At 43.6% G+C, this 16,358-nt stretch overlaps 1 protein-coding gene across 1 annotated transcript in view; it reads left to right on the top strand.

Moving 5' to 3' along the window:
• CACNA1I (calcium voltage-gated channel subunit alpha1 I) overlaps positions 1-16,358 on the top strand; it is a 367,159-nt gene that overhangs the window by 279,927 nt on the left and 70,874 nt on the right. The window contains exon 10 of the mRNA XM_054988139.1: positions 14,110-14,261. Within this exon, the coding sequence (XP_054844114.1) occupies positions 14,110-14,261 (152 nt within the window). The remainder of the gene's footprint in view (positions 1-14,109; positions 14,262-16,358) is intronic.

Genomic DNA, 16,358 nt, shown 5'->3' on the forward strand with positions numbered 1-16,358 from the left:
GCTCTCTCAGTCCCACCCACCTCACAGGGTGTTTGTTGTTGTGGGGATAATAATAGCATACTATGTAAATCGCTCTGAGTGGGTGTTAAGTCGTCCTGAAGGGCGATATATAAATTGAATTTTATTATTATTACTGTTATTAATTTTCAATTGGAGTGCAGATTTAAAAACCCACATAATGGGGTCAGGTGCAGACAAAGGTCATTTTCCTGCAAACCTTGGTAAACCCTCAGGTTTGCAGGAAAATCTCATTTTTTTAAAAAAATGGGGTGATTTACAAGGACCTCAGAACTGGAGATCTGGGCCAGTGTGATTAGGGGTGAAGGTGGTGCCAGCTGAGAGGCAAGAAGTGGGACCAGCTGAGAGTGGGACTAGCTGAGAGGCAAGAACACAGATGGTGGCAGGAGCTCCTGCAAGCCAGAGAAGAAGCCAGGTGGGCAGTCAGCAGGAGGAACCAGCAGCGCTGCTCATGCCTTTCTTTTTTAGTCACTACCCCCACCAAGGAGAGAAAGTGGACATACAGCAGCAGTTGGAAGTAGGTGCTTCTGCTGCTTTTTTTCTTCTTCCTTCTTCAACTCCCATCCCCTGGCAGAAGCAGTAGGTGGGAGAAGGAGGAAGCATTGCTTTTACTGCTTTCTCCTTCCTTCCCCACCTATAGCTCCAGACCTCACCAGAGATAGAAGATTGGGGGAGGGGGAGGGGGAGAAGAAGGCATCAGCTTTCCTTCATTCCCCTGTGAGTTTCTCACAGGTCCTCACATTTGTTCTTATGATTTTAAAAAAAACCTCAAGACAGTCATAGTATCACCAGCTTCTGTAAATAATCTAGGGTTCAAGTCTCCATTGTTAGTATAATAAGAACCAGAAGCTGGTACTATTACTGCAGACTGAAAATTCTGCAAACACATCACAGTATAGTGGGGCAGTTGTGGCATTACTACAAGCCGTTTAGGAACAGATACTCAACTCTGAACACATGAAACTGCCATATACTGAATCAGACCTTTGTTCCATCAAGGTCAGTATTGTCTACTCAGACAGGCAGCTGCTGTCCAGGGTCTCAGGTTCAGGTTTTTCACATCACCTACTGCCAGATCCTTTTAACTGGAGATGCTGGAGCTTGAACATGGGACTTTCTGTGTGCCAATGAGATGCTCTGCCACTAAGCCACAGCTCCTCCCCTGAACTTCTGGTCCTGGAAAGAAGGGAGAAGTGTTGACAGCTAAAGGCAAACTTCCCTTGGGGAGGCAAGATAAAAAATGGAACTGAGAGCACATGCCAGGGAAAGGTATTCTTCATCCCTACATTTGAAAAAATGAGGCAACCTGATGTGAACAGTGGGAGGGAAACTGAGTGAGTCTTCTCTGCTTCGTTGAAGTTTTGGGATTGTTACCAAGTCCTTTATGGGTTTACAAGTTATGCCTTGGTCAAGGGAAGAGCGCTACCAAATCATATAGAGAGCAGACAAAGGGGGGAAATGGCCAGCTTCTCTCAACGTTTTTGCCAAACAGTGATGATTGCCTACATTCGCTGACTAACTTGCTGCATGTTTATGGCATGCTCATTGCACAGAATCTGCACTGAATCAGACCCTGTGGGCATAGGCTTTTTAAGATATGCATGGTTGCCTTGGGTTGATCAGCGCCTTTGTTTAATAAGGGCTAATGTTGGCACCTCAGCCTTAGAAAAATGTCTTCAACTCTGAGGAGAGCAATATGAAGCCATAAATTGCATAAAAATGGGAGTGTCTGGACAGAAACCGAAGATTAAGCTGAATGGATATGACTTTGATTGGTGATGATTAAGGGCAGAGGACAATCAGGATAATCATCTAGTAGTATTCAAAAGCTATAAACACCAGGTTTGCATGAGGGATACGTGATCTGGAAATCATGTAGCTAGGGGAGGATGTAGGCGGGAGATCGAGAATTGTTTCTTCAAAATTCTTCTAACTCAAGGATAATGTCAGAGCTATTTATGGAGCCGCATGCATCACAAACAGAACAACAGTGCTTATTAGGACCTCTGGGAAGAGTTTGATTTGAGCCAAGGTTCAACATGGTTTAGTCCTAGAGCCTGTTCTTTTCAATGCCAAGACTCAACCCTTGAAAATGTAAAACAATAATAAAGTTGAGAGTGGCCTTAGAGAAGTGCAGAAAAATGCCTAGTCATAGGGCAGAGGATGTGGATTCTAGGCAGGACTGACCCTGGTGCCTCTCATTTTAGATCAAGATGCCTGTAAGTTATGTTTATTTATTTGTTTGTTTTCATTGAAACTTGCTAAAATAGTGACTTCATATGGAAACCGATTACTGTTCACAGCACGGTCAACATTAACAAATGTTCTGCATGGTTAAAGCTGCAGTTGGGATGAGTTGCCCAGTAGTCAGAATGCTCCTGGAATCAGCTGGGAGAGGGTGTGGGGCAAGGTAAGGCTTGGCTAACTGTATGTGTGGCTGACTTCCACAGGGACTGGTTCCCATGTAGTGGTTGCAGCCACCATGTCGAACTTTTCAAATAACTATGGAATGAGTGCTTATCCTTCTACTTCAGTAATAATGCCAGTGTAATACTGTGGCCTTACGAGTCTTTTGAAGTTCTAAACCTAATCATTTCTTGACTGCTATAGGAGTTTCAAAACATTTCATAGATTTTTAAAGGGAGTGCAGAGGGTAACCAGGAGACTACAGGACAGCATAAAGCCTGTCTCAGGATTATTAGGCACTTAATGGAACGAAGCCTGTTGGGGGGAAATCAGCATGGCTTCTGCAAAAGGAAGCCCTGCCACACCAACCTTTTGGGGTTCTTTGAGAAAGTGAGCGAACATGTAGTTAAAGGCGAACCAGTAGACATAGACTTGGTCTTTCAAAAGGCTTTTGACAAGGTACCTCACAAAAGATTGCTTACTAAGTTTAGCAGTTGTGGGTAAGAGGATAGTGATGGGCTAATGGGCAGTAGATTATGGATGGACAAAAGGAAATACTTCTTTACTCAACAAGTGAATAATGTGGATTTGCTGCCAGAGGATTTAATGATAGCAACAGGTGTAGACAGCTTTAAAAGGGGATTAGACAGATTTATGGAGGAAAGGTCCATCAGTGGCTACTAGCCATGGTGACTAAAGGGAACGTTGATGTTCAGAGACAGTAAACTTCTGACTACCAGTGCAAGGAGGCAACATGGGGGAAAGCCTCAGCCTCCATGCTCCAGTCCAGAGTAACTGGTTGGCCAGTGTGTGAGACAGGATGCTGGACTAGATGGACCACTGATCTGATCCAACAGGGCTCTTATGTTCTGTTCTCTTGCTATCTACTCTTCCAGGTATACTTAGAGAAACAAAGGTTCTGTGTCCACATTGGGCTTAGGTCACAATCTATTTGGGGAGGAGGGTTGTCTGTTGCTTAATATTCAGGTGGTGTCAAATATGTAGGGCTTGCCTAACTACATGGGCTATCTAAGTGACTGTTTGAGGTGGCAATAGTTTTAGGACGTAGCAGCATGTGATATAAGTGGCCCCCATACAACAGCATGTATGGTGCCTGGGCACAGCTTTCAGAGCCAAGCTACAAGTGACGAATCACACTTGCCTGGCAAGTGAACAGACTCACGTGTATTCCTCCCTGTTCACTTGCCATTCACTTGCTCTCCACTTGATCAAGTGCTCTCAGGTTATATGGTGCAGTTGCTAAGAGTCGCAAAGTAGTTTGGACTAGCTAATACATAGTAGAAAAAAGTGACTATACCCTATGTCATCTTATACAGGTGGGAACAGGTTGACCATGTCATCCCACCAAAAGTCACCATTAACTGGCTTTCTTTGTAAATGCTTAGCTTAGATTTACATCTCTAGACAGTTTGTTTTTATCGTTGCCAATTCTAGGAGGGTTTTCTGTTTGCTGTTTTTTCTTCTTGTAGCACTTTGATAGTCAATTTGCAGCTTCCTGATGCTTTTAGGTTATTGGGCACAAATGAGCATTCAGTTGTATTCATTCTCCAATTTTCTGTAATAAATGTTTTCTGGTTTTTTTAGTTTCCATCAGCCTCTTTCAGCAGTGCCAATATTTTGGATGTGGGAGAGTGATTGTGATTTGTTCCAGAATGAAGTGTCTCCATTTTCCTGTCACAGCTATCAGCTCCATGAGAAGTCAGGCAAACCTACAATGATTTTAATAGTCTCAGAGGTGATGGAGTCCCTTGGAGGATGAGTCTCCAAGGAAATCCAAACAATGCATAACAGCACCTGAGACCCAAAGCTGTTTTTACTTGGTCTAATTTTCCATCTCTTCAGAAATGTATTATCTATTTTACTCCATTGGGGTCTGATATGTCCATCTATATGTGTATAGCTGGGATTATTTCTTGCTTTTCTTTTGCTTTCCTATTAATTATTTTCCTGGCTTCCTCCCATTCACTTTTCCTCGTGTTCCTTTTTCTCTTTCAGTATTCATCTCTGATTTCTGTTATGCCTTTTCTACCTTTTCTTGCCATAGGATTCTTAAAGATTGTTTCCTCTCCCTTGTTCCCACATCTTCAGACTCTTTTCTTACAGTCCTCTCTTCCTTACCCATTTCCCTAGGTAGAACCAATCCCCAGGGTGATTGATGGACCATTAGAAAAAGATTAACAGGTTTGCACTTGACTAAAGAAAAAGATGTCAGGGAGGAAAGGAGTCTGAGCAGAAACAGGTGACCTTTTCCATAAGAGAGAGACAAGTGTGACTGTTAAAACATCCATCCCTCGCTATGACACAGAAGGAGCAAAAGAGCAAACTCGTCTGCCGGAGTGAGAAGGACAATCCACCATTATGTTCTTCTCTGGCACCACATTACATTTCTCATTATCGCTGACATAATCTTTCCACTTAGACTAAAATTGATGTCTTTTCCCCCTCCATCAGAGTTCTTTTAGGGTAAATTAAGCATGTGCAATTTTGAGTTTATATTTATCTATATGGTGCACATCCAAGTAGGTCGAGCGTGATCTCTGTTGAAATAGGCGCATTTAACACATTTGAATTTGTGCCTTTGTGGTGGAGAATTCTTTGAACATGAACACTAAAATAAACACTACATGAGTAATGCAAATTTGCCCTCATCTTTCTACACAGTCAGGTTTGAGGGTCAAAACAGATGATACACTGGGAGAATGGTGGTATATCCTCCCACCATTTTAAAAAATGCTAATGTCAGCAAAATCAGGATCTGATTTTGATCCATACACACAGGAGGGGAAGAGAGTTTTAACTCTTTACTTCCTCTAGTTTCACTGAACAAAACTACTCACATACTTCCACGCATTTTAATTAACTCTAAAAGGAAAAAGAGAGGCAGCCCATCTTTTGCCAGTTTGGTGTAGTGCTTAAGAGTGGCAGAATGTCAAACAGGCAAGCCAGCCTGCCTGCCATACCTGTGAATGTCTATCTACTGGAGGGGGATGGGTAGTAGTGTAGTTGTTTTTTTGGTTCACTGTGAGCCAAGCTACAAGTGATGCCTGACACAGGTTGGACACTTGTCAGCTTCCCTCAAGTTTTGATGGGAAATGTAGGCATCCTAGTCTTACAGCTTGGCTCTCCATTTAATTGAAGTTTACAGAAACCCACACACACAGCGGAGGGGAAGGGGGGCACCTGGCGAGAGCCCAATGCCTGCAATCCCCTCCCGACCACATGTTCTCCCTCCCATAGACTGCCACTCTGTAAACTTCAATTAAATGGAGAGCCAAGCTGCAAGACCAGGATGCCTACATTTCCCATCAAAACTTGAGGGAAGCTGACAAGTGTCCAACCTGTGTCAGACGTCACTTGTAGCTTGGCTCTGTGTCTTTGCTATGCTTTGTTTGGGTTGAGTGGTATTATCAGTACAGCTGGGAACCAACCGACCTTGAGAAACTTGGCTCTGCATCTCTTCCAGGACTTCTGCGCTTTGCAGCTCCGTACCAACTGCAACTGACTGTCGTTTGAACTGGAGGGAGGAGACTGGGGGTATATATAACCTTTCTAGGAGGATGTTGCTTTGGCATTCCAGGCAATTACTATGTACAGTGTACTTCTAGGGAGCAATCTCTAATACAGACTTTTATAAAACTGTATTTGATGAAGTGGAGAGTCTGAGAGAATCCCCTAGCCAGGCCTGACACTTTGCCTGGAATCCTCTTTATTCCCTCGGAACCAAGGGAAGCCAGTGAGATTGCCTACCTGCAGCATGGCAGAAAGAGGGGACAACAGATCTCCTGTGAACCCCAAGGACTTTTCTAAAGACCTCACGGGAATGGCAAAACTTGTGACAGGCACGGCGTGCGTGGCCAGGGCGATTCCCAAGTCAGGAGCCAGGTTCCTACACTGGCTGGGTACAACACCCTGAGGATGAATACCATGTCCCTCGTACAGAGGGATGAAGGACCAGAAGGAACGGCACAGAGCACACCTGTTCCAGTCAAGCTTGGGAGGAGGAACGGTAGCTCCAGGGAATCCAGGCGGGGGACCTGGAGGACGAGGAGCAGCTATTCGGATTGGCAGGTCTTCTGGAAGCCCAAACCGAGGACGCCAAAGAAGGAGATCTCGCCACAACGGAGGACCAGGATGTGGGTGATGACGGGAACCAGGAGCCCAGAGACCTGAGCGGTGTGACCGACCTACAGCAGATATGCGAAGAGATGGAGGAGGTCAGGCAGACAGTGCTAGAAATTATGGATGGAATGTGAGAACTGTACCTAGCTATGTGGGCCTGCAGAGGCAGAGGGGGGCACTGGCAAGGCCTTCCGACCAAGCAGGGGGCCCAGGTGGGTTACCACAAGGGACCTCTGGCCCAGCCACACCTGCCCTTCAAGTGGGCCCAGCAGGTACAGGGTTTTTAGCACCTCCCACACCAATTTCACATGGGACTCATAGTCCTCTGAATACATCATCACATCATCAAGGTAAACAATCACCCCCTTATAAAAGTACTTGTGTAGAACTGTATGTAAAACTGTCCAAATGTGAATTTCATAAAGAAGAAGTGGATTTTCTGGGGTACCAAGTATTGGATAGGGGCTTGGGAATGGATCCAACCAAAGTCAAGACAGTACTTGGATGGGAAGCCCCTAAAATTTGGCGGCAGCTACAGTCATTCCTGGGGTATGCAAACTTCTACCAACCCTTCATAAAAAATTTTGCTCAAGTTGCCTTGCCGCTTACAGACTTACTAAAAACCAAGGGGAAGAGCGTTGGGAAAGTGAAACTGAGTGTTAAATTGGCTTGGTCTAAGGAATGCTAAATGGCCTTTGAGGAGTTAAAAGCTTGCTTTACCTCCAAACCTGTGTTGCGCCATCCCGATGAGAGCCGCCCATTCGTGTTTCAGGTAGACACGAGCGACATCGCTATGGGAAGAGTCCTTCTGCAGGAAGGGGAGGAGGGGAAAATGCACCCCAGTGCTTATGTGTCAAAGAAATTCTCTGAGGCTGAAAGGAACTGGACGGTGTGGGATAAGGAGGCAGCAGCCGTCAAACAGGCCCTAAGTACATGAAAGCACTGGCTGGAGGGGGCTAAGGTACCGTTTGAGGTGTGGACTGATCATAGAAATCTGGAGGCATTGCGAGAGCCTCGTGGGCTGGGAGCCAAGCAGCTACAATGGGCAGAGTTTTTCTCTTGATTCAACTTTGTACTTAAACATTTCCCTGGGAAATCAAATTTTCTGGCTGATGCACTGTCCCGCCTCCCTCAGCATGACAGTCAATGGGAGGAAGTGGTGAACACAATGTTTTCCCCAGCCCAGTTAGGAGAGTCCATGGTCACCAGGAACCAAGCGGTGAAGGCTGACCACCTTTCCCCTTCCTCCCCCGCTGAATGGGAAGAGAAAATTAAAGCGGAACTAGAAAAGGAGAGGGGGAATTTGCCCGAGGACTTAGAGAAAGGAGAAAATGGTTACTGGTATAAGAACAACAAAATGTATATCCCGCCAGGGCTGTGGGGAAAGATATTGAAGCACTGTCATGATGCCAAATTGGCCGGCCATTTCAGTTATTTAAAAACACTGCACTTAATACAACAACTGTTTTGGTGGCCAGGAATGTGGAAGGATGTATTGCAATATGTATCCACATGTCAGATCTGTTTGATGAGCAAAAAGAAGGGGGAAGCCTCCAGGACTATTACAACCTCTAGAAATGCCACCCCGGCCCTGGTCTGTAGTATCCATGGACTTTATCACTGACCTTCCTCCGAGCAAAGGGAAAACGGTGATTCTAGTGGTAGTGGATTTGTTTTCCAAATAAGCCCATTTCATCCTATGCTCTAAGTTTCCAACAGCCAAGAAATGGGCCACAATGTTCATGCAGCACATAATAAGGCTCCATTCCTGATTGGGGCCCACAATTCCTTGCAAATTCCTTGCAAGGAATTGTGGGGCCCACAATTCCTTGCAAAGAGTGGATGGAAGTAACAGGCATGACCCAGGGACTGAGTTCAGCATATCACCCCAAGACCGACGGGCAATCCCAAAGAGTTAATCAAGTCTTGGAGCAATTCCTAAAATGTTACATTAATTATCAACAAGATAATTGGACTGATTTCTTGGCGTTCACCGAATATTGTTAACAATAGCGTTCATAGTTCTACGGGAGCATCTCCCTTCAAGATCACACAGGGTTTCGAAGGCAAAGCCTTGCTGTTTGTAAAAGACCCCCACCTGGAAGTGGGAGGGACCTCAGCACCTGGTGGAACTCTATCGTAAATCAATGGGATCTGATTTTAAAAACCCTGGGAAAGGCCAAACAGGATTACAAAAAACCTGGAGATGAAGTTTGTGTGTCCACAAAAAATCTCAAAAGGGAGCAACCGAGCAAGAAATTGGGATGGAAGTTCATAGGGCCATATAAAATTCTTGAAGTAATAAATGGAGTGGCTGTTAAACTAGACCTGCCCAAATATTTGAGACATACACCCAGTATTCCACTTCAGCTTGCTGAAGAAAGCCCCAGGGGTAGACATCTGGCACCCGAAATCTGGAGTTCCTCCCTGCCTCATGTTAGATGGGCAACCTTATCACGAAGTGGAAGCTGTGTTGGACTCAAAATGGAAAAGGGAAAAATTGTTTTACCTTATCCAGTGGAAGTACTTTGACCAAAGTCAGAATGAGTGGGTTCAGTCTAAAGATGTAAGAGCTAGAAAACTCATCAGAGCTTTCTACAAACGTTATCCTAATAAACCAAGGGAGGGGTGATTATGTTATAGATGTGATTTGGGGGGGAGGATAATGTCAGACAGGCAAGCCAGCCTGCCTGCCATACCTGTGAATATCTGTCTACTGGAGGGGGATAGGTAGTAGTGTAGTTGTTTTCTTGCTTCACTGTGTCTTTGCTACTCTTTGTTTGGGTTGAGCGGTATTATCAGTACAGCTGGGAACCACCCGACCTTGAGAAACTCAGGTTTGCATCTCTTCCAGGACTTTCGCGTGTCGCAGGTCCACACCAACTGCAGCTGACTGTTGTTTGAACTGGGGGAAGGAGACTAGGGGTATAACCTTTCTGGGAGGACTTTGCTTTGGCATTCCAGGCAATTACTATGTACAGTGTACTTCTAGGGAACAATCTCTAATAAAGACTTTTAACTCACACAACTGTGTTTGATGAAGTGGAGAGTCTGAGAGAATCCCCTAACCAGGCCTGACACAGGATTCTAATCTGGAGAACCAGGTTTGATTCCCCAATCCTTGAAGCCAGTTGGGTGACCTTGGGTCTGTCACAGCTTGCTTTGAGCCCTCTCTGCTCCACTCACCTCACAGGGTGATTGTCGTGAAGATAATAATAGCACACATTGTTACCCACTCTGAGTTGGCGTTAAGTTGTCCTGGAGGATGATATATAAATAGGATGTTATATCAAATGTTATTATTGTTTACTTTTTAGGGGAGGGGTGATTTAAATTCCATTAAAATTCATCTTTTCCCTCCCTCACATGGCCCTGATCTGAATCAGGTCCCAGCATGGCTGATACTAGCATTTTAAAAACCATTAGGTTGATCTCATCATGGCTCTCCCAACATTTCCTCTGCTTTGACCCTCAGCACAATAAATGTATTTATTTATGTCATGCAGACCACCCATCTTTCTTCAAGACTGCACTTCTTTTGTGGAAAATGCATTTTCCAAGCATTATTCTGCTATATTTGGTGCTTGAAGTATTTTCTCACATAGAGCACATTAATAGACATTGTGATTCCCAAAAAGGAATGTAGTTGTGTAAGTGTAGAAGATAATCTAGGGGATATTTTTTGTGACATCATTAGTGCTTTCAGTGGACTTTTTTTTGGCTAATGCTTATATGTTTATGTTATTTCTTGAGTGGCTCTGTGCTTCCCTCAACCCAGGGCAACTCCAGCACTGGAGCACTCCTTACCTGGACCTAATTTTTTATTAAATGGGTACACCCTAGAGGCTCTCCTTCCCCTGCTGTTCAACCTTTTCATAAGTCAAACAAGGCCTTTGGTTTGACTCACCCATCCAGCATTTTATTTGTTTGTAACACGATAATCTGGTTTAAATATTGTGATATCAGGATTAAATTTGGTACATACATTCAGAAAATGCAGATCACATTGCAATATAGCATCTTTTGTGAATGTTGAGACATCTTGATGAACGTTTTTGTGCATGCTCACTACATTCTGCTTTTCAAGGCAAACTACAGACAATTTCCACTCCCACCATCCATTTCTGTCAAGAAAGATGTAAAACATAATGAAATGCAATATCTGTGCTTGAATATCAAAATGTTAGATTCAAGACATCATTTTGGTTTTAAGAGCCCCCATACACACACCTGTTGTCAAGCAGACCAGGAAACATGAAAAACAAAGTCAGTGCAATATCTCCCTTGAAAGCAGACACATTGGAATGAATGCTGATTAACATATTTCAGACATTGGTTTGGGTTTGAGAGTAAATCCCAGCTCAACCACCACACCTATTTTCAAGAAGACAAGGACAAATGTTAGCCTTAACACAATGTAATACCTGCTCTGAAGACTGAGATATTGGCATGGCAGGTGATGTGCACATTTTTGGTGTAGTGGTTAAAAGCGCGGGACTCTAATCTGGAGAGGCAGGTTTGATTCCCCACTCCTCCACTTGAAGGCAGCTGGGTGACCTTGGGCTAGTCACAGTTCTCGGGAGCTCTCTCAGCCCCACCCACCTCACAGGGTGTTTTGTTGTGGGGATAGTAATGGCATACTTTGTAAACTGCTCTGAGTGGGCATTAAGTTGTCCTGAAGGGCAGTATATAAATTGAATATTATCATTATCATTATCATTATCATTATCATTATCATTATCATTATCATTATTTGGGAAACATTCTACATTTCAAGTTCAAAATTTTACCATGACCCTCAATTTCTGATTCCAAGAGGTCAAGGAAAAATGTAAAAGATAATATAACTTCTAGCTTGAAAATTAAGTGAAATAAAAGGGGACTTAATCAACGTCACAAAAATAGGATGGATGGTTTCGAACCACTCCAGAACACTTTGGGGGACAGAGTCTAGCCTCAGTGAGAGGGCAAAATGACTACGTCCAAAATAAAAGAGACTTTTCTTTCCAGACTTGGAAAATCATTCTGGATATTCAAATCCTTTGTAAGTTACTCCAATTTCAGGTGTATACTAGATGTCAAGAACAAAAGAGAAAGATGGCTATAGCTCTGTATGGTTGCAGGTCTGAGTAGACCAGATTCCCTAGATAGCATCTGAGCATCATGTGGTAGAAGGCAAATAATCCAAAAGTAGTCCACAAAGCAAAAGAGATATGCATAATAATCAAAGTGTTCTGGCTCTGTGACCAGGTGGTGATGAGAGAAATAAAGGAAAGGTTGCCTTTGAGGGGACATTTTTTATTTCTTCTCTAAATGGACTTCTTGTCCTCAGGCTGCACCACAGAGCATAGTGATTCCGTGGGATTGGGAATACCATGTTGCCAGATCTCGTGTGTGCTTTACTCAAAAGTAAGCCCTTCTGGGTACTTGGAGCTTACTCCAGTGTGAATAGGACTGTAGATTTATTCACTGTAACCAATATTTCTATCTTTGCCTTTCAGTCCTTGCTTTATTATTCAAACATAATTACAGATGGAAATTGAGTCTTTGTCCTTTCCCCCCCCCCCCCCTACCCCGAGACACACATTCCACCTTTTTGCATTGAGGGGAAATGGCAGCTTTAATAAGAACTCTCTGACATAGGAAGGTGTCGCCATTTTCCCTCCCCCCCACCTTGCCATATTCAAATTAGCACAAGGTCACTGATCGTGCTGAAGTGTGCAAATGAATTAGGAACCTGTGGAAAGAAAAGGGGTTTGTTTTTTCAGAATGAAGAAGGGGTTTTTTGGACTGCAGTTGTCAAAACCATTTGGTACAAGTAAACAGATAATTGTGTGGGACAAAGCTCTCAGGAACTGGAATGAAAACTCAGGAGGAAGCTTTGGAGGGCAGGTGGCTGGGAAGCAGGGCCCCAGCCTATTCATTCAGTCACTTACTTAGGATAAAGGAGAAGCATAACTGTATTTTTCTGCCCCAATAAGTGGATAAGTGGAAATTGTTTGCAGCTGCCAGAATGATTGTAAAGGATTCAAATTTAAACCCCAATCTCTCTTTTTCTCTTACACACACAAGGTTGAGCAGTTTGATTTACACATCTTTCCACCTTTAAATGAGAAAAAGGCATTGTTCCGTCTACTTTGTATCAGCTTGCACAGGTCACCACAGACTCCATTAGAAATAGTGTGTTCACGGTTGATGTTTTGCACTCCTTCATTTCAGCTGTCTGGCATGTAGAAGGAATGGGTATTTTTAATATACCCGTTTCACATATGTTACACATAAGCTGGAAACAAGTTGGAAGGCTAGCATCTGTGTGCACTGCACACCAGTCTTGGGAACCATTATATGGGCTTCCGGGTATGGATGTTTGCTGTTGTGCCCATGAAAATAATGGAATGCTATGAGAGTCAAAATGAGATCTATATGTTCATATTGCTTCCTATAGTGCACAGCATGTCATGCTAACTGGTATTTTGCTAGTTGCATTTTTTGCTAGTTGCATTAAGAAAAAATGGCACCACAAGGGTCCAGGGTAGCAGGGGCTATCCTGCTCTCTCACTCCTCCCCCCGCCCATTTCTCACTCTTTCCTCGTCTTTCTGTTTTTTGTTGTTGTACACTAATAGGGTGCTCACAACTGCTGCTTAATTTATGCACACTAATATTCCCCTGGGTAATTTAGTTAGATCTCTGTCAACAGAGAGAGAGTTATGAGAAAAAATTACCAGAACAGGGCCGGCAAAAGGCAAGTTAATTTTTAGTGGTAATGGAACCATACTTGCCACATTTTTCATTTCACTTCCAGTGATGAGGTGCAAAGTGAATAGACAAGGAGTTGAGTCCAATTTAATCAAAGCATAGCAAAATATTCCCACTGAACACTCCCCCTTCCCCATAATTCTGTTCCTGGAGTTCAGGGGTCCCTCAGAAACAGTATAGTTGGCAAAGTGCCGGGTTGAATCGGCCAAATAAGCTCCACTGCCCATAGAAGCCACATTTTGCTAGAGTAAGTGCCATTATACTGAGCCAACCCAGGGTTCTTCAACATACATTCACATCCTGTCCCAAAGAGCTAAACAGTTTCAAATTTCAAATGGGATGCTGGTCCGTAGTCCTGTTCCATGTTTGGAACACTTGCATGAAAATCATAGAAATCCTCAATCATTTATGGGTTTTTTTGCAACACTAAATGACTTCATTTAACTTAGTGAAATAACATTTCTTAATTCCAAAGGGACATCTCTAAAGCAACTACTTTAAAACATTGTTTGGGGATATAAGCTACTGTGATAGAATTTAAAGGGCAGCAGGTAAAAATGGGAAGAAAAGGTGAAAGGCCATGAAATAGTGGGACAGCATGGGATGGGGGTAGCCTTGTTGATAAACATTTATTGTTCTATAAAATAATAGTGTAGAAAGGCCCAGAGAGAGCCACTTAACCCAGATGGCCCCATTGTTTGCACACCATGTGGAACAGTGTGTGGCTGGTTAGCTTTTTTTTTTCTGAACTGCTTTTGATGTTTTTTGTTTGTTTCTATCTCCTGTAGCCAGAGGAACTGACCAATATTTTGGAGATCTGCAACGTTGTGTTTACTAGCATGTTTGCCCTGGAGATGATCTTGAAACTTGCTGCCTTTGGACTCTTTGATTATCTCCGCAACCCTTACAACATCTTTGACAGCATCATCGTCATCATCAGGTGACAAAGTAAAAACAAATTGTCTTAAGGCATCTGAAAGACTAATATACTTTCATTCTAGAATAAGCTTTTGTGTCCACTTTGTCAGATGGGTCTTTAGTTGGCAGACTCACAGACACAGATACACAGAAAGAAAGTTTCAAAGGGAAAAAATGAAAACAGCAGGACCTCAGTCCATGAAAAAATAGGGTGGTGGAAAGTACTGTCAAGAGATAGACAACTTATGGTGACCCCTGCTACAGGTTTCAATACAAGTGATTAACAGAGGTGGTTTGCCATTGCCCGCACTTATATAGCAACCCTGGTCTTGCTTGGAGTTCTCCCATCCAGTTATCATTCCGAGATCTGATGAGATCAGGCTTGCCTGGGCTATCCACATCAGAGCATGAAAATTTACACTGGAATAAAAATGTATTTGCCTTTCAGGTGCCACAAGATTCCTGTTTATTTTCACTGCAATATAATGAACTATAGTCAAATCCATATGTAGGTATTTTGAGTCACAACATAATATAAATGAGACTGGGACTTGAAATCCTTGGGTTTAAAATCCAAACCTGTGACAGGGTTCAGCTTCTCACATACAAGTCCTTCCTCTCTCAGCATGCAAAATCGGGAGGAGTCAAAGACCAGTAATACATCACATGATTTGGCCTCCACTGAAGAAGCCCTCTTTAGATCCCAATGATTTGCAGTGTGGCAAATATACCCCTTTTGCACAATGTGCTCAAGTGTGTGGTATCCATTCAACTCTAGGCAGTCTAGAATTAAACTCAAAAAGAGTCCAGTAGCACCTTTAAGACTAACCAATTTTATTGTAGCATAAGCTTTCGAGAATCAAGTTCTCTTCGTCAGATGCATGTTACAGAAACTGGTCAAATATAGAAGAGGAGGGAGGAGGAGGGGAGGAGAGAGAAGAGGCAATTAGGGCGTGAGAGGGAGGGTGCAACCAAAACATTCCTTTGCTAGTAAATGTTTTGGTTGCACCCTCCCTCTCACGCCGTAATTGCCTCTTCTCTCTCCTCCCCTCCTCCTCCCTCCTCTTCTATATTTGACCAGTTTCTGTAACATGCATCTGACGAAGAGAACTTGATTCTCGAAAGCTTATGCTACAATAAAATTGGTTAGTCTTAAAGGTGCTACTGGACTCTTTTTGATTTTGCTACCACAGACTAACACGGCTAACTCCTCTGCATCTAGAATTAAACTGATTATCTTGACCCATTTCATGCATGTTTCAATACCGGTTTCATTCACGAAACCACCCCAGTTACTCCATCCTTAGCCAGGAACAGGGCAAGGGGAGTATATTCCTGTTCATTCTGCTGGACCTTTCAACGGTTTTCAGTTCCATTGACCACAGTATCTTGGACTGTTTGTCTGGGGTGAGGATTAGGGCACTGTCGTCCACTGGGTCTGGCCCTGCCTGACTCGGTGTTTCTGAATGGTGGGGCTGGGGTGGTTTGTTTGACACCATAGGCATTGTGCAATGGTGTTTTCCCCAGCCTATTCAATATCTACACAAACCTCTGGGAGAGAGGAGATACAGAGTGAGATAGCATCAATATGTAGATGGCACACAACGTGTCTCTCCTTTCCCTCTGATTCTGGTGGAGTGATGGCCATTGAGGACCATTGGCTGAATGCAATAACTTGTCTAGATGAGGCCAATAAATACTGTTGGTTGGTTAGTGCTGATGTAGAATTAGAAGACACTCTACATGAGGATGTGCTCCCCCAAGAAGGTATAGCACTTTATCCAGATTTTACTGGCTCACCAGCTGCAGCCCTTCCTTAAGAAGTATGATGGCCATACTCTTGTCACCTTCAGGTTTACTTATTCTAAATGTGCTTTATACGGGCTGCCCTTGAGAATAGTTTGGAAACTTCAGTTTGTCCAGAATGAAAGATTTTTACTGCCTGCCTGTTTGCTTCCTATCCAAGTTCAAGGAGCTGGATTTAACGTATAAAGCCCTATGCACTCTAGAACCTGGCTGTTTAAAGGACCACCTGTCCTCATATAGTCCTGCCTGGTCACTCTTCATCTCAGGCCCCTTGTGAGCCCAGTTGGTACCAGGGATAGAGCCTTTTCAATGG

Source organism: Eublepharis macularius, chromosome 9 (assembly GCF_028583425.1).
Source record: "Eublepharis macularius isolate TG4126 chromosome 9, MPM_Emac_v1.0, whole genome shotgun sequence".
NCBI classification, from domain to species: Eukaryota; Metazoa; Chordata; class Lepidosauria; order Squamata; family Eublepharidae; genus Eublepharis; species Eublepharis macularius.